Below are 27811 nucleotides of genomic sequence, written 5' to 3'. Positions count from 1 at the left end.
CAGAGGCAAGTTCTCATGCAAAATCCTACTTAAAGTGAACATACTGAAGTCGGCATATTGCCTAAGATTTTCGCCCCCAAACATGGTTGTGAAAAGGGTGAAAGGTGCACTCACCACCACATCCGTCCTCATTTTTCCAAAAGTCTTGATTAAATGGGCATAATGATAATCTTCCATTTGCCGTAAAATAGCTGTCATGCAAGCCACAAAGTTTCCCTGTAAATGAACAAAAGGATGGAATTAGATGGGGAGAGAAGCACACTCATGGGAAAAGCTGGTGTCCACCAAGAGTCTGGGACTGGAAACTGCCAGGGAGAAGCAAAGGGGTCCCCTGAGTTCTGCCACCCCTTGCTCAAGGCTGACCAGTGTAAGGTATTGGTCACTTCCAAACTCGGGATTCTGGGGGGAGGCTGGAATGTATATTTCATTCTCCCTAACGCATTAAATGCTTCCTGATACAGAGTTGTCCAGACTGGAAAAATGAGCTTTAAATATTTTTGCATTACATATGCAAAAATTAGAGGGGATTGGTATCATGGTCACTTAACATTTGTGCTCTCTTGGAAACTTGCTGCCCTTATTATCAGGCAAAATGTGTACGCAGCCTTTCCTCTTGGGCCACGGCAAGAGAGGCTGTTTATTTCTCAAAATCGGCCTATTATCCCCCTTGGCCGATTTGGAGGCAATCACCACCAGCTCCACAGTGAGTTACGATCCAATTCTACTCCTCAAGAAAAATGGGAGGAGGAGTGAAGCCTCATCAGAATGTCAAGTGGGAGGGATGGGAATTTCTCATACCAGGCAGAGCAGGGCAGAAAGGAGGAGAAGGAGGAAAAAAGAAACAAACAAAATGAAGACATGGAGAAAGGATAGGGCCAGAGCGGGCACAGCAAGTGCAGGCAGGCAGTGCGTGTGTGGCTGTGTCTGCATGTGCCTTGAAGGGTGTTTGCTTGGTGGTGGGCTGGGGGCTGAGCGGTCCTGTTGCCAGGAACTGCACTTTCTCACTCCTGGGGCTAGTGGCTGACAACCTTGTAAGCCTTCCTTGCTTTTAAACATTTTCCCCTACATTAATGACATTTTAAGAAACATAGGACATATATTTTCTCCCATGTAAAACAGTACAAGTCTTTCACAAGCAATATGTCTGAATGCCTAAATGCCTTTTATATTAATTTGGAATGTGCACTCTACAGTGAAATGTTAAAGTCCAATATTTTCCTCAACCCATTTTATATCTATAGTGTGTGTGTGTGTGTGTGTGTTTGTTTCCATATAAGTCCTCAAAGGATGCATTACCCAAATTGAACAAATACAATAATGATGATATGGTATCTCCCTTTTGCCTAGAAATGTAAATTATTTGTGAATGATGATAATTGCTGAGATTCAGATTCCAAGTTGGTGTTCAGGAAAAGAACTAAATAATGCTTGTTTTCCACTGGAGGAATGATTAGTAAAATGGCAAAATGTCTATTTATGAATATAAACTTTTGAAATTCATAAATATTTGGCATCCCACTGAGCTCAAGAGAAGTTGCCTTTGTATCTTGTCTACTCCTTATGACAATGAGATGCCATCCTTTGTGTAATCATTTTAGTAGTATTTCATGGTGAACAATCACATGTCAAGCACTGTGCTGAGACCATTAGAACTACTGCCTCATTCAATCACATGATAGATTTTCTTTTTGTCCCATTTTACAGGCAGTGAAACTGAGGCTTTACCCCCTGCAGAAGTAAACGGCAAAGCTGGGGGCACAGCCGGCACTGCAGGTTACAAGGCAGGGACTCATTTCTTTCCCTCTTATCCAAGTGTGCATTTTTTTTGTCTTCTCTAAGAAATCGGAGGCCACTGCTGATGACCACTAGGAGGTAGAGATTCGCTTTCCGCCACTCTTGCAGTCAGCAGAGAAAGCAGGAAGAACAGGAGGAAGGACAAAAGCCCCCATAGCACTGTGTCCCACATTCCGGCTGACGCAGCTGCTGTGGCCCATCTCCTCCTGCTAGATGAGCAGCATTTCCAGCACAAGAAGAGGCCTGCATCAGCTTGGGTGCACCTAGGAGGTGCTCAAATTACTTTTCTGCAGGTCAAAACAGTTAAACGATAGAGACTTGCACATGAGAATCACTGAAATCACCACACTGGCTATTTATAATCTGAAGCAATATACCAACGTGCTTAACTTAAAATATCGAGCTGACAGCAGAAAGAAAAGCAAGACCCTTGAGCAGTCTGGAGAACCTGTGAGCATGAGCACAGAGTGAAGCAAATGAGAAAAACCAGTGCATCCAGAGTCAGGCCGGACATGAACAGGTGACACGGACACACTCAATTTAGGGGGCAGATTGCCATGTAATGCTGAAAAATCCACGCAAGGTAAAGAATGCGAGACTGAGGTGATGCAGAAAATGAAACACCGAAGAGGACAACACAATTTCCATAAAACAAGTCCTGGGAATACGGAAATGGCCATCCTTCTCTCTGGATGAGGATGTCGCAGAGAAGGCAACCAAATGGCCCCTTGTTTATCAACAAGAGGGACTAATTAGAGGAGGCCAGGGAAGGCCAGAAGGACAGGCCATCACCAGGAGTTAGAAGCAGTGCTGCCAGGCAGTGTGCATGACCTCTTAGCCTAAGGAAATGTTCCAGAAGTAATCTGTGCTGAGCAGTCTTTCCTTTCTCTGAGAAAACAAGGCTTGCTGTTTTGGCTCTTTCCTAAGTTGAAGCTTGAAACTCCATTAGGAAGGGGTAATGAGACTGTTGACATTCACAGGAATGTCCCCCTCTCTCCCCTGCCCTTTGGGAACGGAGTCCCATACTTGAGGTATCAGTATTTTTACAGGAGAAATACTGCAGCAACCGTGAATCGCTCACGTGAACACAGCAGGACCCCGTACAGCATACTTGTGGGCTTACAAGGGCGAAAAAAATGGGTATTCACGGAAACTGTATTTGAAACCAGTCATACATTAGGAACAAAAATAGGGAAGAACTGTGAAAAGAAAACTTTTATTCTGCATCCTATGCTTTAATAGATTTATTTTAAATGCATTTAGCAGTCATATGAAGCTTTTATTTTTAAATGATGGGTAGGATGGCCGGTAGGCTGGTGGCAAGCCGTTGTGCAGAACTAGTCTTGGAACTTGAGCCTGGGGACTGGGCTCCAGCACTAGCAGCTGAGTAAAAATAAGTAAATAAATAAAAATAAGTCATACTCCTTATGACTTCAAAGCAACGCAAAATAGGGGTAGAGAAGTCAGGATATACTTGCAGAAAATTTAAAAACCAGGACATCAAATGCCTAATAAACAGAAAATGTGAACCTCATTAGTAATCAAAGATGAAAATGATATATCATTATTTGCCTGCCAAAATAGCAAAGAAGTATTTAAATAATAATAATGTTAACAAAGGTGCAGGGAATGAGGACTCTAATGCACCTGTTGGTGGGACCATAAATTGCTAACACCTTTTTGAAAAGTGATTTGGTGATAGGTTTGAAAAGTCTTGAAAAAATACTCATCCTGGTAATTCTACTTCTAACAATCCACCTAAAGAAGTAATTCATAACAGGAAATTTTATATCCAAAGATGTCCATTGCATCACTGGAAATATGTTCGACAGCTAGTACCCTTATACTAGCAAAAATTATTTGTTGTTTACCTGAAGTTCAAATTGAACTGAGTTCCTATATTTTTATTTGCTAAATCAACCAGGCATTAGGATGAAATATTGTGCAACTATTCAACATTAACCATGCAAATATGAAATATTTTAATAATGTGAGAAAATATGTGAAGAGCAAAACTGGAGATAACTATATATACACATTTTAGCAATACAGTCGTCCCTTGGTATCTGTGGGGGATTGGTTCCAGGACTGCCTGTGGATACCAAAATCCAAGGATCATGAAGTCTCAAAGTTGACATGTGGAACCCTCGAATATGAAAAATTGGCCTTTTGTAGCTCACGTATTTAAATCCTTGATTGGTTGAATCTGCAAGTGTGGAACCTGTGAATACAGAGGGCCAGCGGTACTTATTGAGAAAAATCCACTATAAGTGAACCTTCAGACCCATGTTGTTTAAGGGTCAACTGTATAAAAAATATAGAGAATAGGAAAAACAAACAAACAAAAAATGACTAAAAAAAATAAATAAATAACACATAGCCATCAAGGGAGGGAGAATGAGCCCAGATTACTTTTATAAACAGAAAATACATTAATATTTTAAAAAGTGGTCCTGAAAAAAGGGCGGGGGGGAAGGCCACATGTCAGGAGAGACAAACTCTCCCTGCTCCTGTGTCTCGCATTTTCTAGTATCTTGTCCTCAAAAATCTCTCTCGCAGGGCTCCCCCTGTTGGTGTGGACTTGTACTGACTTGCACTGTTCCTTGAGCCAAAGTCTGAACTCACCCTCACACCCCAAGAGCACTCCTAGAACTATCCTCCGCACCCCAGTTTTAAGCCTGTTTGGGCCCCCAGTGCAGCAGGCAGGTGGACAGGTAGAATGGAGGACAGGCAGAAGGAAGAACAGGTAGAATGCAAAACGGGTAGAACTGAGCACAGGTAGAACGGAGAACAGATAGAACAGAGCACAAGTAGACGGGGCACAGGTAGAACAGAACACTGATAGAATGGAACACAGGTAGGATGCAGAACAGATAGAACTGAGCACAGGTAGAAGAGGGCACAGGTAGAACGGAGCACAGGTATAATGGGCACTAGTGGTTGAGCAGGAGACATTTTGTGACAGGCTTGTTAAATGTACAATGTTGCTACAGGATATAGAAACAAAAAGTTCAGAAAAAGTCTGAAGAACAGAAATTTAGGATGAGAAAACATAACTTTTAAACTGCCTGCTTTAAGGACTAACTGTGAGTGCTATAATCAGAAGGAAAAATCCCAAGGGTTTAATTCGTAGTCTTCAGAAGTTGTGAAGGTGTGATAAAAACAGACTTAGCCATGTGACTTGAACGCCAGGGTATGAAATTGCTCTTGGTAATTCTATCATTCGACCCTGGGCCTCACACTTTGCGTGGAGTGCCTGGCTGTGGGATGCAGAGCACAGGCAGAAATTTTAATACTCTTCTAAGTTCTCTAAATTCCAAGGGGTCTTTGGGCAGTTCAAAATCACGGAAGCTGTTGGAGCAGTAAACAGACCCAGGAGCCCCGAGGGTGGGGCAGGCACCAGGTCTGGATGGAAGAAGAACTCCAATTATGGAATCTGGGATCACACTCGATGATTTCCAGTGGGATCTTGTTAAAATTTTTAACCATGTTTTCACCAAGGCAAGTACTTTGAAGAGAAACTCTCATTTAGATATTTAAATTTCAAATATATTGATGAAAATAAACCTACCTCATAATCATCATCAAAAATTAAAGAAAAAGCAACCATCCAGTGGCATTCTTAAAATATACTACTAAACAACATTGGGGAAAAAATTATAGGAAAGGTAGAAAGATGTATGACTTGGTGAATTCTGAATGACCTTCATTTGGGGGAATATTCAAGCCAAAGAATCAATACTGTAAAACAACAGTATGAGGAATAGGATATAGGACAAGGTAATGTAACTGAGAGTTCAGTCCTCGATTTCAAGGCAGGGTGACTTAAAATAAATCCATGTATAGATAAGTTCTCGGTTCTGATACGTTAAAAGGCCTACAGAGCTCAAAAGCTTTCTGTTTTCTAGAGGGAAAGCTGATGGTGAAATGTTCATAGGCTGTATTTCCTATAAGGAAATTTAAAAGAGAAAAGTAGGGAGTCTAAAAAGCACATAGAAAATCCCAAAATTTCATAAACTAGTCCAAAGACTCCTCCAAAGTCTGCACAGAGCTGGAGTTTGTCAAAATATATTTAGAGGGCTTTCCACATAAATTAAAAATAATTCAAAACATACATTTATCCCTGTTCCCTCATATTAAATTGACAATAAAGAACATTTTTAAAATACATGAGCCCACGAGGACCAAGAGACTGAGAGGTGACGCAACTGGAGATCAGAGAATTCTGGAAGCTGAGAATGTGCTGAGGAGCCAGCAGCAGCTGCCCTCGAGGCAGGAAGGTGGCGGTCTAACAGAAGCCCGCCCATTCCTGCACAGGACCCCAGAAAGGCTCAGACAGTGGACGTGTTGGGTACTCAGAAAGCAGGGCTACACAGGAGGGGAAAAACAAGAGCACTGATGGCTTTAAAATGGGACCTTAGACCCTACGTGCCCATCCCTAGCACATCCAGTGACAGAGCTGTCCCACTCACTCATGGGCAGGACCACACCATCATTCTCTGGACAAGGGAGGTGCCTGAGAAAGCAGAAGAGAAAGTACAGCAAGAGCCAACTGGCTGCAAATACCTAATGAAACAAAGGAAACAGTAAATTCCCCCACTCTCTTCTCTGCTCAGCCCCCAGCATACCAGCAAGGAGGTTTGGACTAACCCCCCTTTGCCAGCCTGGGTCCAACACCAAACAGGAGCAGGAGACTAGAAGAATCCTCCCTGGAGAAACTGACCAGCCAAAGAGAACATACTTACTAATACTGAGCACGGAGGTCCCGACAGTGTCAGAGCTCAGCCCTCCTAGGCTCACCATGCAGCAAAGCCCACCAGCCTCCACACCCTGTGCACAGGCTCAGAAACATAAGGTCTGATCAAGATCTCAGAGCCTCGTGCATGAAGCTCACCAAGCATTAATAAAGGAGACCAAACCAAACAAACAAATACAGAATACAGAGGAAAGAAAGAAAATTCAGGAAACATAAGAGAATTCAATGAACTATAATTATTGTCCTCAGATAGATATGAGAGAGATTATATCCACAAAACTAGAAAATCATGTTAGAAACAAAGATGAAGAAAGGATTAAGAAAGATTTAAGATATATTAGCAGTTGATTAGCAGAAATAAACATTAAAATAGAAGTGTTGGGAGAAAAACTGATGAAATCCCCCAGAAAGTAAAACAAAATCACACACACACACACAAAGAGAATAAGAAAACCAGAGAATCCACCCCAGAGATTCACACCTAATAAGGAGGAACTCCAGAAAGAAAGAACACAGAAAATGGAGAGATAAAAGCTATTTTTACAAAAATGATAGAAGACCCATTATAAAAACTATTAGATCTGATAAATAAGTCCAGCAGCTTACAGGACACAGGATCAAAATGCAAAAATCAGCCGTCTTTCTATACAACAGCAATGGACACTCCAAAAATGAAATCATAAAATACTTCCATTTACTAAATCATCAAAAGAATAAAACAGGAATACTTAACAGAAGTATAAGACTTGTACACCGAATACTGTTAATATTTAAAATATTGTGAAAAGAAATTAAAGGTGACTTCAGTAAATAAAAAATTGCCCCGTGTTCATGATCTTGAAGACTAAACATTGGTAAGATGGCAACACTTCTCAGATTGATCTACAGATTCAAAGCAGTGCCTGTCAAAATTCCAGCTGACTTCTTTGCAGAAATTGACAAGTCAGCCACAGAAGACCACACACTATATGATTGCATTTCTAGGAAATGTACAGAATAGGCAAACCTATAAAGACAGAAAGTAGATTAGTGATTGCCTAAGGCTGGAGATTTAGAAGGAAACGGGGATGACAGGTTTCTTTTAGAGGTGATGAAAATGCTCTCAAATTGATTGTGGTGAGAACTCTTTGAATGTACTAAAAACCATTAATAATACATTTTAAATTGATAAATTCAGTGTTATATGAATTATATCTCAAAAAACTGTTACAAGTTTTTAAAAATAAATTTTAGTTAATTGCACAGCATAAGATAATTTCTATGAAAGGGCATGTGTATCCAGAATGAAAGGGTCCACCGAGCAGAGCATCAGCACTACCAAGACCCCCTGCTGTGGGATTTTAGAGTACTGAGGACGAAACAAGGATTCTAAGTCACTTGAGAGAAAAAAAAGAAACGCTAAAAAGAGTTGCCAATGTGGACTGGGAATTGAGAATGGAAAAGATGGTATACAGCAGTTGATTTTCAGCACAAGTCAAACTCCTTGCCCTTATCAACCATGTGATATATTACTCAGATTTAAAGTACGAATAATGTACTTGGACAAATCTGTCCAAATGCCGTAATAAAGTTGTTCTCTCACTTTATGTTTGCTTAAATAAATTAAAACATCATTTCCCCCTTGCTTTGATTTCCTCACATAGGTGTTTTCTTACCCCATACAATTTCTTTAAAGCTACCTGAAAACCCTTTTAGGATTGGGTGGGAGAGGGGGGAGTATATAAGCAAGATATGATCATTAAAAATGCAGAAAGATCAATGTTGTAAAATGAAGACAGAGAAGACAGGGTGCATTAAAAGTCACAAAGGTCATTGCTGTGCCTTACACAGATATTTCATGTGTTGTTAATTAAATATTTGATTAAGCGTAAGATATAATAAAAAGGCTGAATTGAGCACTATTGTTAAAACTGAGGTTCACGGAAAAATGAGTGTTCACTCACATCATTTGAACTTTCTATATGTTCCCCAGGTATATAACCCATGGCAAAATCAAGGACTGTGTTTTGTTTCTTTTCTCATCTAAAGATAAGCTCAGTCCCATGATGCCTTTATTCAATGTATGGTTAATTTTTACTCATTTAGTTTCCAAAATATTTTTGATTTCCTTATTTTACAAAGAACCAGAGAGTAAGGAATGTTTGTAAAAAGAAACGACACAAAATTGAAAATAGCACTGTTAAAACCCTACATTAATGTCATCTATTAGCTATTTTAAACTACTAGCAACAAAATTAAACCGGTACCTTAAATTCAAATTGAGTGCCTGGCTGAAATCACAGAATATTAGTATCTCATATAACTCCAGACACTATAAGAAAAGAAACCTAATTTGAAAAACAAAATCAATTTTAATTTTTACAGTGGCAGTAAGTGTAGAAAGACATTTATAAGTCAAATAATCAAAAGGGAATATTTGGATCTTGAGTTACCGATAAAAATTATTTGCTACCTATTCAACGTAATAATAATTTAAACACACAGTGACATTTGTTATAAAGGATAAAAATAGATTAAAATCAAATTTTACATATAAAAATTATACTTTATGGTTTAATGAGGATATATACTTTGTATGCAACTGATGCTAACACAAGACAGACATCACAGCAGAAAATTTTATGTTTTATCTTTACAAGCTCAATAAATCAGATAATATTAGAGCCTTAGAGAGTTAAGGACTGTCCAAGCCTTATCGCATGATATACAGTATCTGTAAATACACTGTGATACAAACAACAGTACTTCAGTCTTAATAAACACTAACTCTTGAAGAGAAAAATCAATATGTCTACAAATTTTTAAGTTGACTTCTGTCCATAAAGGACACTATTACTCTCTAGTTATAGATTAAAGCTGAAACTCCTTCTTAGGTAAAATGGAATGCCTCTGTATGAATCGATACTGTCCTCAATTTTATTCACATTGGTTAGATGATGTAGGGAGAAGGAATTATGTCACATATCAAGCTTTAAGAAAAATTAAATTAATGAATCATAAGGAGGAAACAGATATTTTGAGATATGAGATTACTGTATAATAGAAACATGGATAATGTGCTGTAAGATATTTCTTATGAAATGCTTATTTATACATAAGTATACACACGCATTGTATGTGGTTATAGGCTCAAACACTACACAGCACAATAGAACACCCAATAGCTTGTCTGTTTATAGCTACTTAAGCAGCCAAAGTGATTTTGGCAATAAATGCCTTAATGTTTCTTTCCAAAATCACCTACTATGGTGGAGCATAACTCAACTTCTGGGCACCCCCAGCCCCCCCCAAATTCTGCAGCCCTCACACAGGTTGAACACAAAGGAAGCCTGGGTCACAACCATCTTCCAGACTAGTGGGGCCAGGTCAAAAGGACAAAGGGGAAGTGACTTGAGGAGGCTCCCCAGGCCATACATGGAACAACTGGGACAATCTGAGTACAAAAATAGACCATGAGAGTAAGGGAATGTCACATAGTGAATGAGAAAAAACAATCCATAAGTCTATACAGATACACATCCCAGGGGGTGAGGTTGAGAGAAAAAAATTAAAGCTCTTCCCTGCAGAAGATTGCAAGCTAAAAATCACAGAAGGAAGGAGAGAATGAGAAAACCCCCATTTCAACTCCTAAAGGAATAGTTGACCCGGGCAAAAATCCTCCACTGGCACAGAAACTATTAGGTGAAAGGTCTCTGAGGACCCAGACGGTCACTCAGTCTGAAAGTATTATCTCACAGGTCCTGAGCCTCCTGGTGTGACGGAATGCTGAGCCCACATGATCATTTACGTGGTATTTTTTGCCAGAAATATTCAATCATGAGGAAGTGAACAGATGGGTCCAGAATATGGGACATTTGACAAGACAACTGGCCTGGACCCTTAAAAACAAGTCAACGGGAACATTTCACATGGAGTCGATATTACATTATATTAGGGAATCACTGTTAGTTTCTGTAGGGGTCAAACATTCCTATGGCTACTCAATAGGATGATTCTCAGGAGAAACAAGAAACAATTAGGGATGATGTATTGTGGTGTCTTTGACGAACTTTTGGCCTGGTAAAAAAAAAACAAGTTTACTTTACACATGCATATAAAAAACACAAAGTGAAGGGAGGGCAAGGGGAATGCAGACAGGGCAAAATGTTAAGTGCAGTGAATCTAGTAGGTGGGTAGAAAGAGACTAGTTTCAATTTAATTAATAATTTAAATATTCTGGCTTTCAAATGGTTTTGTTACTCAGTATGGCAAGTCCTACCCCATTACTCTTGTTTTTCCCACTTTTTCTTGAGTACCCATGCCAATTTATTCTTTCACGTGAACTTTAGAACCACGACATGGAGTTTGAAACAAGTCCCACTGGGATTCAAATAAGAATTCCATTCATCTTTTAAATGAATTGAAGTGGTTTATAATATCAACCTTCCCATTGAGACACATAAACTGCGTCTCCATTTGTTCAGGTCTGTTTTCATGCTATGCAGGACTATTTTCTGGTTTCCATCATACAGAACGTAAATAGCTCTTGTTATTTTTGTTTCTACGAGGGGGATTACTTTTTTCAATATGCTTTTAAACATGCTCTATATTTTTATTTGTATACTTGGAAAAACTATTGAATTTGATGTGTATATTTTGTAACTGAACTTACAAAATTCTCTTATTTTCAAAAGCCATGTTAATTTATTTGTTTTGGTTTTGCTCTGGAGAGAGTTTCTAAACAAATCAAAGCAACGTCTGTCAATATTTTTATGTTGTCTTTTCTAATCACTAAAAGTCTTAATTATGTTTCCAGACTTACTACAATGTCAATGTCAAGTTATAATAATGGCAGCAAGTGCCTTTGATTTTTAGTGATTTTAATGAGCATGCCTTTAGGGTCTAATTTTTACATATTATTTTGTTATAAGGCTGCGCTCTAACCAACTGAGCTAACTGGCCAGCCCATAAGTATATTTTGAATGTTGATTTAAGAGAGACCTCGTGTATCATGTTAAAAAAGTATTCCTAACCTAGGGCTCAGCTACAACAAAATACATGAAGCTAAACTAATATGGTTATGGATGTTACGACAAAATAAGAACTTTACTGCTGAAGAGAAATTGGATCAACAGTAAAATTGAACATCAAAAAGCACATTATATGAATGCTTTTAAATTCTTACTAATAGGGTAAGAATAGCACCCCAAAACATAACTTAATTATTAAGGTCAAGCTATAATAAAACAAAACTTAGAAAATCAACATTTTTTTTTATTATTCTCATTTTCTAAAAAGGGAAGGGAGCCACATTCTTTACTTTTTCACTTAAACATTTACGAAGGCATGTGTGTATCAGGCACTGTTCTTGAAGCCCTCAAGAAGTTCACATTTTATTGGGAGTGGACAGACAGGGAGCTTACTGGCAGCTGAATTTAAACATTAGCTTTAGTTGTCAAGAGTTGATGTTAATTAGTATCTTAAGACCATCTGGTACATAGAGTAAGTTAACAGTCATGCACTTGATGAGTATACATGGTAGATGTTTTCATATCACATTATGTGAAAAAAACAAATCTCTTGGTTGTCCACTCATTGAGAAAAATATCCAAGGGAATATCAGTCCAAGGGATATATAGCAATGTATCCACTGCTAAATAGTATTTCCAATTTCCATCTTACCATCTTACTATTTTTACATAGACATAATGAAAACATTAAATGAGGCCATTCCACTAATTTTATCAAAATTTAGAGCCACGCTTTCTAATTACCAAATAAACACTTAGCATTGATCATAACTGTGACCATCATAATTTTAATTATGGAGTACAAAACATTGTTTTATTGAGATTAATCTTGAAAAAAATGCATATATTTTCAAGATTAATTTTTTTGTTTATGACAATCATAGACATTTCAGTTATTTGCCCCACCCATAAAATTAAAAAGGGATCATGACAAATCAAATCATTTTCCCTTTACCTGAACCCACAGCTCTAATCACAAGTCACGCAGAAAAGATGCAAATTGGAAGTCACTTTGCAACAGATGTTCCGTCAAGATTTTTTATTTTTTTATTAATCTTGCTTAGACAAGATCTTAACAGCATTCAGTGGAAGGTAAATCCACAAAGTGGTACTATAATGACTAATTTTAATTACTTTCCAGAATCACTACTTGTTTGCAAAATTGAGTATGTTTTCCACAAGCTAATTATCTGGCTACACGGCTAAAAGTCCACAAAATGTAACGCTCCTAGTTCCTGTCTTAATAAGAATCATACGAGATAATGAAATGAAGCACACTTGTTTTGAATATAAATCAGCTGTTTGGGTGTCATGAAAGAGCAAAGAGCAGAAATCTAGATTGATCAGTTAAATAGAAACACGGTCAATAGGAAGCATTTGTTTGAAAGAATCAGAAAGCTCAAACACTGCTACATTAGAATTCTGGTAGGAAAATTTTCATTACTTAGGATAAAACCATTATCACAAATTTTAAAAAACGCAGAACTAATGTGGACTAGTGTATAGGTCTATAAGGCCATCCGGGTGTTACTCTGGCCCCTTCCCATCACCACCCTGCTTCCACCTCCGCCTCCTCATTGCTCCAGCCACCCTGCCCACATGGGATCCTTGAACTCGCCTGCCATCACATCTTTAGGACTCTGTTCTACCTGTGCCCTCTGCAGAGGGCTCCTCCCCCCAGACAACCACCTGGCACCTGGCTCACTTTCTTCTTGAAAGCTTGGCACCAAGACCTCCTTTTCCAAGTGCTATGCCTGTCTCCTCCCATTTTAAACACATCTCCAGCCCCAGTCCACCTGATGCCCTTATCCTGCCTTTTCCATGCACGGGTCACCTTCATACAAATTACATGATTTGCCTACTTATTACATTGCTGATCATCTCTCCTCACTAGAACATAAACTCCATGAGGACAGGGATTTTGTTTTGCTTGCTGGCAGACTCCTAATGCCTAGAGGAGACCTTCACTTAGGAGGACTCGATAAATCACGGACAAGGCTGAGTGAATGCATTCAGCCCTCTATGATTAAAGAACACTTAAAGGCAAAGAAAAGAAGGCCTGATATAAACAAGCAGAAAGGAAAATTATTCAGCCCGACAAAGGCCATGACTTGAAATAAGAAGAGAATGATTCTATCAATTGAGTGGATGTACTTTTGATGAAGTTATAGATTTCATTTCTAGTTTTTTAAATTTTTTTTTAAATTTACTTATTTTATTGGAAGCTGGCCGGTACAGGGATCTAACCCTGGACCTCGGTGTTATCAGCACCAACTGAGCTAACTGGCCAGCTCCATTTCTAGTCTTCTTAAAGATCCCCAAACCTATTGCTAAATGGCACCACTCTAAAGAAATTTAAGCACTGAAGTATTTCTTATAATAAACTTAAAATATATGTTCTGAAACACTGACTATACCAATATTTTAATGTATCTAATAGTACTGAATTCATGTTTTCAAAATATCTCTATGGTGGGATTTGTCAGGAAGACACTTAAATACACCAAATTCAGTCTATCCTGTCCCTAAAGAGAGCTCTCTCTCCATGTTATCATTTTGAAAGCCACCTTTCACCTTGCCCAGAAAAGAAAAAAATAATAATTGCCTAGTGAGTCTTAAAACTAAACTTCCTGGCTGTTTAGGGCTGGCCAGTTAGCTCACTTGGTTAGGGTGTGGTGTTGATAACACCAAAGTCAAGGGTTTGGATGCCCATACTAGCCAGACACCAAAAAAAGAAAGAAAGAGAAAAGGAAACTGCATTAAGAATGACAATCCAATATGCTGGAGAATATGCTACAAAAAATAAAATACTTCAAGAATAATTTAACCTAGGAGGGGAGAAATTTGTACACTGAAAACACTGACGAAAGAAATGGAAGATGACACAAATAAATGAAAAGACATCTTGTGTTCACGGATTGGAAGAATTAATATTGTTAAAATGTCCATAGAACTCAAAATAATCTACAGATCAAATGCAAGCCATATCAAAATTCCAATGACATTTTTCACAGAAATAGTAAAAACAATTCTAAAATTCATATGGCATCACAAAAGATGTTGAGTAGCCGGTAATCAGGAACAAAAAGAACAAAGCCAGAGGCACCAGACTACCAGATTTCAAAATCTACTACAAAGCTATAGTAATTGAAAGAGAATAGTACTGGCATAAAAAAACAAACAAACAACAAAAAAAAACACACATCAACCAATGCAACAGGACAGACAGCCCAGAAATAGATCCACACATTTGCGGTCGATTGCTTTGCCAAAAAAATGCAAGGTACACACAATGGAAAAAGACAGTCTCTTCAATAAATGGTGTTGGGAGAACTGAATATCCACATGCAGAAGAATAAAATTAGACCTTCATCTCATCCCATATGCAAAAGTCAGCTCCAAATGTATTAAAGAATTAATATCTGAAACTCTAAAACTACTGGAAGAAAATATAGGGGAAAGGCTTCTTATACGGGTCTGTGCAATGAGTTTTTGGATATGACTCCAAAAGCCCAGGGGAAAAAAGCAAAACTAGACAAAAGGAATTGCATCAAACTAAAAAGCTTTGGCACAGCAAAGGAAACAATTAACAGAGTAAAGACATTACCTAAAAAATGGGAGAATATATTTGTGCAAACAGTCTGGCTATGGCAAATGTAACCCTGTCAACATCACCAATTGTAGCGCTCTTAATCCTGTCCCAACTACACCAATTGCAGAGCCACAGCTAATGTCTGGAATTCTGCTCACAGCGCCAATTGTACTAGCACTCTTAATACTGTTTGTGATGCCAATTGTCTACCTACACGACCACACCAGTTGTTGGGCTCTTTTACCTGCTGGTAATCCTGCACTGACTGGGCTGATTGTCGAACTAAGGCTGGGTCTGGAGCTCACAGATCCTTCAAGCCCATTCACAGACTGGGTCACAAACCCTTCACATGCCAGGCTGGGTCACCAGACCCCTTCACGCAGGTCTATGAGCTAGGTAACTGGCCAAAAGGTCCTTGGAAACTGTAGGTTGGAAAGCATGGCTGCGCAGAGTGGATGCCTGAGGCAGACGCCCATCCACCTGCTTTACTAACACTCTTCTTTTCTCTTCTCTCTCTTTCTCTCTCTCTCTCTCTCTCTCTCCCTGAAGAACACAAGAATAGCAACAAAACTAAAAAGATACATTGGTGCGCATGCGCACTAACTCCACACACACACACACACACACACACACACACACACACACTTAACCTAGGAGGGGAGAAATTTGTACACTGAAAACACTGACACACACACGCACACACACGCACGCACACACACACACACACACACACACACACAATTTGCTTACAATGGATGTGCTAAACCACACCCAATGGGACCTGAGGTGAGTGCCCTGACCAAACCATTCTATTTTCCCAACACAAACTATATATGTGATAAGAGGTTAACATCCAAAATATATAAGGTACTTAAACAACTAATAGCAAGAAAGCAAATAACCTGATTTAAAAATGGGCAAAGAAACTGGATAGGCATTTTACAAAAGAAGACATATAAAATGGCCAACAGACAAATGAAAAAAATGCTCACTAATCATCAGGAAAATGCAAATTAAAATCACAACAAGATATCACCTCACACCTGTCAGAATGGCTATTATCAAAAAGACAAAAAATAACAAATGCTGGTGAGGATGTGAAAAAAAGGGAACTCTTATACCCAGGTGGTGGGAATGTAAATTAGTACGGCCATTACGGAAAAGAGCATTGAAGTTCCCCAGAAAATTAAAAATAGAACTACCGTATGATCCAACAATCCGACTACTGGGTATTTATCCAAAGGAAATGAAATCAGTACTTCTAAAAAATCTGCATCCCATGTTCACTGCAGCACTATTTACAACAGCCAAGATATGGAATCAACCTATGTGTCTCTCGGTGGATGAATGAATAAAGAAAACACGGTATATACACACAATGGAATACTCTTCTGCCTTAAGAAAGGAGACTGTTATTTTAAACAACATGGATGAACCTGGAAGGCATTATGTTAAGGAAAATAAGCCAGGCCCAAAAGAAAAAATGTCACATGATCTCACTTACGTGGAATCTAAAAAAGCTGAATCCACGGAAGCAGATTGTGGAAGGGTGATTACTAGGGGCTGGGGGTGGGGGGAAGATGGGGGAGAGGCTGGCCAGAGAATACGAGATTTCATGTAGACAGGAGGAGTAAGTTCAAGAGATCTGAAAGGGACCTTAGCCAGAGAATGGCCATCTTTGGGGTAATGAAGACCAAGCAGAAAATTTCATTTAGCCATTAACTTGGGAGGTGACAATCATCAATTCCTTGAGGTTAGCAGAGGAAATGAGAAATTGCCTAGCGATGAAACCATGCCCCAAAGGGATCTTAATCAGAGGTTTATTTCTGTTTATCTCCCATTAAACCCATTAAGCATGAGAGTTGATTTACTTTAGACGCTGCACACCTACAATTAAGAACTGAAACTAAGTTTCTTGGTTCCATACCTCCCTGATCTACTGCAAACAGAGGAAATCCAAGAGAAAGGCAAGGCACTCTAGCTGATTGATAACTCACCTTCTTGCTTAAAGGAAAATTATATCCACGTTAGTTAGAGGTATGAATTGGGTATTTTTATGTTCTGGTGATGCTTGACTGAGGTTATTGTCTTTGAGTTTCCCTAGGAGATAAGGACTCTAATCCCAAAATAACATCAAAGGCTTGAGGCTGACTAGTCCTCCAACTGCCGACTCCATGACGCCAAAGCACCCAAGCCCATTATGGGACCCTGACACCCAGCCTAGACCCTCTGCTGAACTCATGACCAGCCTCCCCCTTTACCTGCAGGACAAAACCCTTACCTCACCTTGCCGCCTCTTCCCCTTTATAAACCCCAGTGCAGGCATCAGAAGTTGGGATGATTTTAGCCTGGTCATCTGACAGTTGCTGGTTATCTGAATAAAGCTTCCAATCCTTGCACCAGCTATTGGACTTTTGGGTCATTTGTTTAGTGCAAGAGGGCAGCCAAACCTGGCCGCCTATAACAGATCTATTCTACATCATGGTCACTATAGTTAATAAAAATACATTTTATTCTTGAAATTTGCTAAGAGTGGAGATTTTTAAGCATTCTCACCACGAAAAAAAAAAAAAAGATAAGTATATGAGGTAATGCATACATTAATTAGCTTGATTTTGCCATTCCACAATGTATACATATATCAAAACATCACGTTGTACATTATAAATATACACAATTTTTACTGATCAATTTAAACAATTTAAAAATTTTTTTAATTGCGTTAATAGTAACAATCCAATATGCTAGAGAATTTGTGCAATTTTGCACATGGAGCAAAAGCACACAGCCTTGCTGTGTGACAAAAGGATGGTCTGCAAGTCTATTTAGTTAGCACTAACAAGGTTCTGCTCCCACGTATGAGCGCAGCCGCGCAGCGGTCTATCGCCCACAAAGCTTCACCATGTGGCTCAGTCATGTCGCATCATTATAACCCCTATCAAAACGTATGCAATGGCCAAGACTAAACCACAGACTGTGCCTGGTCCCCACCCAGCGATCACAATGCAGACATGTCATTCAGCCCCTGGAAGCAGAAATCCTCATTTTGCTAACAGGATTTTTATAGTATGTGAGAGAACGCTCTGCTCAGGGCTCTCTGCTGGTCACTGCCCAGCAGACAAGACACAGAGTGAGTCTTCCAGCTGCCTCGGGGCTTGGGCAGCACGGGTGTGATGAATACACACTTTCTGGAGGGTTTAGCAAGGGCATCTACATGCCATCAGGAAATTGGGAAGCCGTGCGGCCAAATGATTCAACACCCCTCGCTCTGCAAGCTGACAGCATAATGCCCTGGGGAGTGGCTGGGTTTAGAAATATGAAAGACAGGTATTGACTGTCTACAAATTGCTAATATGTTTGCCATTTTACCAGGATGGAAAAATCTCCTTGGTTTTTAACAAAGAGCAGTTACAAGGCAGGCCGTAACACTCAAGCTGGCTTCAGAGGTGATGGGTAAGAGAGAACCACATCTCTCTCTCAGAGAAAAGGTCCAGAAAGTCCTACCTTATCATACTGTGAGGCAGCGAAACGGGTTCCCTGAGAATCCTCATTCCCAGCCCGGCTCTCATGCTGCTCCAGATTCAGCTTCCACACTTGACTATGTCTGAGCCAGAATGAAAACCCCAAGGTCGACATCCCAGTGGAAGGGTCATGAGTCACAGAAAGCCTCATTTCAATAACCATTCCACGTGCAAACTCAACCCTACTCCAGAGTGCTCAACATGACAGAATCGTGCCCATTAGCGGTAACCAACAACTTTAGGGGTCACCCAGAAATGAGTTTATTCTATTAAGTACTTTTTACGGATACTAGTTTTTATTTGGTTTTCTACTTTCACACCCCTGTACACAAATTACATTCCTGGCAATTACAGAGAGAAACGTCGAAAGGGTCCTTGTAATTCTCTAAGCTACGCATCCAACAGCTGGAACCCAAAAGGCGAACGTCTCCAAATTATTCCAACATAGCCCTGAACTCCCTGCATAGAAGGTCTTCAATCTGACATGTAGGGTCAATTAGCTGTCACTGTGAAGCCCTTCGTTTGGTTGCTGGTGGTCTGGTGCAACATGAGGTGTTAAAGAGAGCCCAGAAAGGAAAGGGAGGTTCTACTGCCCCCTCCATTATGTCCTTCCTCTGAGGTCTAAAAGGAAGGAACGATGCTCAGAGAAGATGTCAGGATTCACCAGCCAGGGGTCACGCTGCGGGATCCCCATCTCCTCCTTTCTTCCTCCAGGGAAGCCGTGGTAGACACCCCACCTGCACCCCTAGCCCTGACGGGGTGAGCGGGAGAACTGACTGACTACAGCATATTCATTTCCTGTCTTTTCCAATAAAACACACAATTATGAAAAACAACTGTAAGTTTAGTACTTAGAAAATTCAATTACGTTGGCCTCAGTAACAAATCACAATTTTTGTTCTCCTTCCCATAAATTACTTTCTGTATTTTTGACACATAATAATGTACGACTTCCACACCTCTCTAACTCACATTTCCTGGCGGGAAGAGAATAGAGTTAATTGGTGAAAAATGACAATTTCGGGACACATTTTTAAAAACAGATTTTATGCATAATAGTAATTGACCCCGAAGTCCAAGGTACTTCAAAAAGTTCATGGAAAAACAGGATTAAATGATAATACAAATCTTTCCACGAACTTTTTGAAGTACCCTCATAGGTTGCAAAAGTAAAAATGGTGATATTTCTGATATCTGCTTCACGTTTAATAATTATACATATATTTTTCTCTCTATCCCAACAGCACAGATAACATATTCAGATGCATTAAAACATACTTGAATGTTCTACCATTTTGAGTCTAAAAGATTTTTTATTGCCCTTCTCCAAAACTCCTACTTCAAATTTCTACTCAAATAATTTAAGCCATGGTTAAAATACACATATGTATGTATACATAAACATTAGTATTTCTACATAGCCTTCCTCCATCTTAAGTAACATGGTCCAACGCTGCCTCTGAATATAATTAAAACAGGATCTTTTCTTATTAAATACTTAACGACTCATGAAAAACAGTGATTTACCATGGTTTAAAAGTAAATAAATTTTTAAGAAGGAACACACCTACGTAAGTCCAAAACATGGTTATAAATGCAAACCCAAGAAAATATCAGTATCTTCTTTTTGCTGCGACTCTCTAAATTATTTTGATGGGCTAAGTAGCAGAAAACTAACCCCAGAAGTAACACAGCAGAAAGGGCTATGTTGACGTATTGTCGCCCAACAGCACAGCTCAGCATCATCTCACTTTACCCGTTCCCTATTTGGTGAGACAGGAAATAAAGTTCCACCTTGATTCTCTTTGTCAGCTAAGATTTCCTGGGTCCTATCTACATATAAGAAGACAGTGACAAGCTAAGAAAGCATGCTAAGAAGAATGTACCAATGTCATTAAAAATGCTACTTCTTGCAAAAAAAATGCCACTTCATACACACATCACTCCCAAAGGAGAAAAGTGCTTATTAGAAGCTTACGTGTGATGCTCTGTGTCTTCTCTATTGGTTCCCTGGTAAAGAAGAATCATATTAATATTCTACTAAATAAGTAGAAACCAAAGGTACATTAGTAAAATGGAACAATTAAATGCAAGAAAATCCTGAGTTAAATAATATCATGTTATAAAGTTAAAAAGGCATTAAAAGAGAATCTTTATAGGACTCACCGATTTTTAACTTTCTAAATGAGAAGCACATACAATTTAATAGTTAATTTGTCTTTGTATATATTCCTAAGCTACTTTCTTCAAAAAAAAAGTCCTCCAAAGATGTTTTGTGTTGTCCCAGATTTTTTACAGATCACTGAAACTAAATAATCAAACGTTTTCATAAAAACTCAAAGAGGTTTTCACCGTTGACTTCTTGGTTATGCCAACGTACTACAGCAATGTAAGATGCTCGCCATGAGCGCAATGAGTGTGGAGCATGTGGGAATAGGCTGGTGATTTTCACAATTTTTCTGTAAAACTAAACTACAAAGTTAATTTTTTTAAAAATAAGGAAAAAAAATGTTCAGGGGGAAAGTGGTGTCTAGGTAAGGAAACCACAAAGATCATTTCCCAAGGAAACTTGTTTATGATGTTGAGATGAAAATTTATCACACTCAGATTTAAGCATCTTTTTTTTTTAACTTGGATACAATAAAGAAAGGAATGTTTGAAAATAGATATTTAAATTTTGCAAACCCGACATTTGTGGGTATGCTAAATCCTTCAGAAGTTCCTACATACAACATATTACGAGAGGCAGTAAACTGCGCAGGTATGGGGCTGTTTTTCAGAAATGTGGAGAGCCTGATGAAGGAAAGGTGATTTAGTAAGCTAATTACACAATTACTCTTTAACAGGTAAGTGCGAATCCTGATTTAAAATAAAAGCTGGAAATTTCCGCATATGTGAATTTTAGCATCTGTGACCCTCCTGAGCCAATCCTGGAAGCTCAGGTACAGCAACGTCCCTCCTGTGCCCAAGTGTAACGACTGCAGAGACAAAAAGCAATGAGTGAAGCTACCAAACCTGCGTGTTCCTGATAAAATGTCATTAAATTCAAGCGCCTCTGTCAAACACCCTCACCACAATAGCACTTTGTTATGCAGCAAGCGTGTTTACGCACTGAACTGTCCTTTCACTCTCCTTTGAGGGAGGCTCAGGCCTCTACTGCTTTTCAGAACAGAAAAGCTGAGCATCAAAGGATGCAGAATGTTTAGTGTCCCGAGTGTTTAGTGTCAATATTTCTTAATTGTAACAGCACTAAGCTCTAAGTTAAATTAAGGAAAAATCTGAAGAAAATCCACTAGAAGAAAGATAAGCCATAATTTGCAGGTTCCACAGTTGCACTGAGTCCTCACCATGACTCGACTTCCCCTGAGATGTTTTGGTGAGCTCTGCTCAGAGTGGCACTGTAAAGCAAGGGACATTGGTCTTGACTGTTGGCACTCATTTTGGCCATCCACATTCTAAACCCTTTACAGCATCAACTGTGAGCACAGAAGCAGAGGGTCAAAAGATGAAAGTAGCAGATGCTAAAGGGAAGCCGAAAAGCAAAGAACTCCCTGCACGGATGTGATCAGACCATGAGTCACATCATAACCGTCCTCTAACCTGGAGAGGCACTGAAGGCAAGTCTCACAGGCCTTTCCTGTCAACCAAACGTGCACGACTACCAATATCTTGACATAGGAACTTAATATTGGTGTGCTAGGGCTGCGATAACAAAATAACACATATCGGGTGGCTTAACCAATGAAAATTTACCCTCTCAGTTCTGAGGCTGAAGTCCAAGGTCAAGGTGTCAATGGGTTTGGTTTCTCCGGGGGGGCCTCTCTCCTGGGCTTGCAAACGACCACCTTCTTGCTGCCCCTTCATGTAGCTGTCCTTCTGTGCACGTGCACGTGCCCAGGGTGTCTCTTGCTCTTCTAGCAGGACACCAGTCAGATTGGACAAGAGCCCACTCTAAGGGCATCTTTAACTTAATCGCCTCCTTAAAGACCTTATCCCCAAACACGGTTACATTCTGAGGTACTGGTTGGAACTTCAACGTATGATTCAGCTGATAACAAAATCAGTACTATTTAAAAAAAATTTTTTTGAATGTGGGTCCTGTGCACAGCATGCCAACATGTCTGAGCATAAATCATACCCAGAGTGCATTTTTTACAATTTCCAGTTTCACTTCCTTTCAGGAACTTGAAGTCATATGAAAAACAATCTTTCCATGAACTTTTCCATTTTTTGCTTTCCCCCAACTTTTAACAATGGTCTTACCCACACCAAGGCAACAGCAACTGTTCAGCGACTCAATTTTCTTGGACTTACCATAGCTAATTGAAAAATAAAATAACATAGTTTCCAGTTTATTTGGTTTATGTATATTGTACAAAACTAAATAATTTTAACAGATTTTAAATTATTAAAATTTAATAATAATTTTAATAATTTTAAGTTTATTAATTTCAATTAATAATTAATTTTAATAATGTTTAATTTATTAATTTTAATAAATAATGAATTGATTTTAATAATTTTTAAGAATATTATTAAATTTTAATAATAATTTTAAATAATTTTAATTATTTATTGAAAACAAATAATCTTAACAACAAATTTGAACAGGAGGTATAAACAGGTTTGCAAATCAACACCACCGGCTCTTAGCAAGCACACATGTGAACTGGTATGCACACAGTGACCTCAGTAAAACCCTGTCCCTTCCAGCTGCTGCCCTGGGTGCATCGGCAGAGAGGGTGGTGAGCTCTGTTCCTCTCCTGAACCTGGCACATGAAGGGCATTTAAGAACAATTGTTTGGGAAATGAATTAATAAATATTCAAAAGAGAACAACTCAAAACAGAGATAAAGACAAAGGGGGAAAAAGGACAAATTATTTAAAGGTGGGAGATGGAATTCTTTGGCTTGCCATTCCCAGCCTCACCTCCGTATTAGGGAACTAAAGCATGGCGCCCGACTGCTCCTCGGCCACACCTTCGCCCACCTGTTCGTCCATTCCCTCTACCCCACCACAGTCCTCCTCCCCTCTACAGCTAGCCTTTCAAGATAAAATGCAGCACACCCAGTTTCATTTGAATTTCGGATAAGCAATGATTTAGTATAAGTATGTCCCAAATATTGTACGGGACATAAGCACCTTAACTGTTTTTTGTGGCTTTTTCTTTAACTGAAATTAACATTTAACTGAGCGTCCTGTATTTTTTCTTGCAAAATGCGGCAGCTCCACAAGCAGCTCTTTCTCGCCTGTTCTCCTTCAAAGCTGCTGCGACGGACACACCTCTGGGCCTCCCAGTTCTCTGTTCTTCCTTGTCCCTCCTGCGTCCTCCCCAGCCTCCTGCCTCGTTACTCTGGGTGCTCCCCAAGGTCCCTTCCTCAGCTTCTCCACACTCGTCCGCAGCAAACTTCAAACTCTTGTACATTTAAACATCAAATCGACTGAGAAACACCATTGCCCATTGACCCAGGAAGACACAACATGGGTCACACCAGGACAGGAGGACTTATGGAAGAAACATTTAACAAGATAACATCTTTGAACTTTTTTTCTGTAATTTTCCTCTAATACTCTCAGTGTTTATTTTGAACCAATATTCTGGGGCAAAAACCATGTGAAGGGCTGAGGATACAAAAATGTGAAGACCCCAGTCTCAGAACTTGAGAACCTCAACCCACAAGGAAGATGACCCTGGAAGCACGAATAGCGCTGTGTGAATGAAAGCCAGTGTTAGGAGCCATTCCAAAGCCTGTACAGGGGCAGGCTGGGGCCACGGTGGGTATCTCAGAGCAGGGTGGGCTGGGGACAGGATGTGACGGAGTGTAAGGGAGGGCTCCATGGACCAAGTCATAGTTGGCACTGTAAACAAGTGGGTTGGGAAGGACACTGGACATCAAGAAATGCTGTCAACGTTACCATCAGCCCAATAACCTAGAGTGGTCAAATTCACAGAAAAATTCACAAAGTGCAGAATGGTGGTCCTACAGGGGCTGGGGGTGGGGATGGAGTAAGAAGCTGCTGCGTAAGAGGAAAGAGTTTTGGAGATTAGTTGTACAAAAATGTAAAACTATACTCAATACTACTGAACTGTATACACTTAAAAACAGTTAACATGGTAAATTCTATGTTATGTATATTTTACCACAACTAGAAAAAAAATTTTTTTAAAGGAAAAAAATGAAAATATTGGCCCCGACATGATCTGGCCTGCCCACGTGGAAAAAATGGCCATGAGAGGTAAGTGGGTGGGCCCAAGGGAGACGAGGCAGTCAGTAATAAGGTAAGTAACCCTGCAACGACAGCGTGCTGAGCCCAACACTTCCTTCTGCAGTGCTGCTCTGAGCAGGTGCTGCCTCCACATCTACACTCGCTGGGACTTGTAAACCACTTTCAGCAAGTCCAGGTCAACTAAGATGAACTATCAGTTGTTTCTTTACCCTTCTGTTCTACTTTCACCTAATTAACAGGCCCAACTACTTAATCTGAAGAGTTAAAAACAATACCCTAGAACTTAGACCTCGCTATGATGTTTGAATGTGCTCCTCCAAAACGCAGATGCTGCAACGTGACAGTATCAAGAGATGGGCCCTTTAAGAGATGATTAGGCCATAAGAGTTCCCCCTCGTAAAAGGGATTAAGGCCCTTATAAAAGAGGCTTCATGAAGCTTTCAGCTCACTTGCCCTCCCACCTTCCACCATCCAAGGGTGCAAAAGTCCTGCTCTCAGGAGGATGCAGGAATATGGTGTCCCATCTTGGGAAGCAGAGGGCAGCCCTCACCAGGCACAGAACTTGCTGGTGCCTTGATCTTAGACTTCCCAACCTCCAGAACGGTGAGAGTATAAGCTTCTGTTCTTTATAAATTATCTAGTCTCCAGTATTTTGTTATAGCAGAACAAAACAGAATAAGACAAACCTTAATGCTAGTTGTACTTGGGGAAATAACAACAGAAAATAGAGGAAAAAGGGAAAAGACACTGAATTTCAATGTGGCACCAACTGGGGAGAGTGCATACAGCCGCATAAACTTAAAAAATATACTGCTTAGGGCCGGCCCCGTGGCACACTCGGGAGAGTGCAGCGCTGGGAGCGCAGCACTGCTCCCGCCGCGGGTTCGGATCCTATATAGGACTGGCCGGTGCTTTGTTTTAGTGCAAACTATAGGAGGTCATTGCTAAGTAAACATTCTCAGCTGGTACAATGTGAGAAGTTTGGTAATCATAGATACAGTGGCCAGTAAGCTATGCCAGTCACCAGTTTTTGTCAACTAAAGACGATTTCCCCAACCACAATTTCCAAACAAGAAAATAAAAGGATTGCTTGCAGTTCAAAAAATGTATGTCTTGTTCCATTTGAACCAAAGTTCTCTGGGTCTAATATTACTGATATAAAAAGAAAATCAGATTTCTATTCAGACACAACAGTATTTTAAATTGTGTCATATGACATATGGTACTGTAATATTAAGTCAAATTACGGTTATGTTTCTGTAAAGGAAATCCCTATTCAAATATTTTTTATGAGGATTCTCTTAGATTAATGAGAGTAATTATCTACCATAATTTTTGTAACTTATAGAAATATTTTGCATGTGGCATTTCTTCCTCACTTGAATGTTACCAGCATACAAGAAAATTTTATTCTTCAATGTGAAAAAACATATTTCGGGTCATGCTCACATTGCCAGTAATGCCCTGTATATCTAAAGCATCACTTTGTCACTATTTCTATGTGATTCTCCAAACAGATAAGAAACTGTTAAGTGAACTTAAAATTTAATAACTGGAAACATTTCAAAGATACATCTTTGCTATGTTTTTAGAGTAGGATGAAAAATTCTTAGGAGCTCTGTGTCTCCTGGCAAAGCACAGCACACTCGACAGACTGCCAATATATACAATAGGTTTCTTGTCACTTTGGTTTCTAGCAAACTGGCATATTATCAGTTTATGACAATTATAATCCATACACAGAATCACTAATGAAATAAAACCCTGCATGAAACTACTTAAACCGCTTATGCTATGCAGCTTCATGGAGTAGTGTGCAGAATCCAATTAAAAAACCGGTTTTCATCTGTTAAAGCTGGAAATCAAGGCCAAACTCCGGCTAAAGTGAAAGAAGGTGTTTGCGGGGGTCCCATTAACACAGACATTGGTTCTAGCTGTAATGTCCTGAGATGCATGACTCTAGAATGTTCCTATTCCTTCCCTCCCTCCCCACCTTCCTCTCTGACATAATACAGCCTCCATGAGGACAGGAAACAAAGCTATTGGTGCAACATTGAACTCCTAGCACTTAGAACATGGGCATTTAGTGAGCACTTACAAAATATGGCAGACAAATAAATGAACAAGTGTCTCCTCGAACCAACTTCTTTCTGTCTCCCTGTACAGCCAGCAGCTTGAGAGAAAAGGAAAAATGATGGCCAGTGTACACCTGTCTTTACACGGGAGCAGATCAGAGCTGTAGGCTTAACTCTCCTCCAAACCTTGCCCCTCACACTCATAGGCACAAAGATGGAACGTGATGGATGCAGCCAGCAACCGGGCAGCCACTGTCCTGTTGGAGCGTCCTGTGGGAGGGGCTTTCCGTCCCAGTGAGCACAAGGTACTCCTGCTTTAAAACTGCTCAAATCACCCCCTGTCTCCAGCCACTCCTAGGAGAGCTCTTCGTCTGACAATTTAAGGCTTCTCTAAGTGCCTCTGTCTGACTACAGTTGTGATTGTTCTAAAGTCAAAAATCTTCTAGCATCAGGAAAGAACATTTAGGAAAATAACAAACCAGAATCCTATTACCAGGTAAATCTTGCTTTAGTGTAAGACTCAATCTGGGAGTGTGCTATGGGATTGGGCACCCCAACAGTTGACAGAATGGAATACAGAATATTGCCAGGAGAAAAAGTGATAAAATTCAAACATACTTACAGAAATGCAAGCTCAAGACTATTTACTGAGATGCGTGAATGGCTTAAAGTGGAAGCAACATGTTGCTCACAAAGATGATACTTGATATATATAGGCATTTAATTTTTTTCCTAATATGTATGTGGTATTTCATTTTTAGCTTTTAAACTTGCACTTTAAATTTGTTTTTCTGCTTTTACTCATCAGATCTCCCTAGCTGACTTAAGTATCCCTT

General features: G+C 39.6%; 1 protein-coding gene across 4 annotated transcripts in view; it reads right to left on the bottom strand.

The window, feature by feature from the left end:
• Positions 1-27811, bottom strand: part of DOCK1 (dedicator of cytokinesis 1) — a 489712-nt gene that overhangs the window by 179758 nt on the left and 282143 nt on the right. For all 4 annotated transcript variants that reach the window (XM_063103414.1, XM_063103416.1, XM_063103415.1 and 1 more), the window contains exon 28: positions 115-216. In XM_063103414.1, coding sequence (XP_062959484.1) covers positions 115-216 — 102 coding nt within the window. The remainder of the gene's footprint in view (positions 1-114; positions 217-27811) is intronic.

The sequence above is a fragment of the Cynocephalus volans genome, chromosome 7 (assembly GCF_027409185.1).
Source record: "Cynocephalus volans isolate mCynVol1 chromosome 7, mCynVol1.pri, whole genome shotgun sequence".
Lineage (NCBI taxonomy): Eukaryota > Metazoa > Chordata > Mammalia > Dermoptera > Cynocephalidae > Cynocephalus > Cynocephalus volans.
Note: the sequence above shows the minus strand (reverse complement) of the source record. Positions and strands in the feature narration are given on the sequence as shown.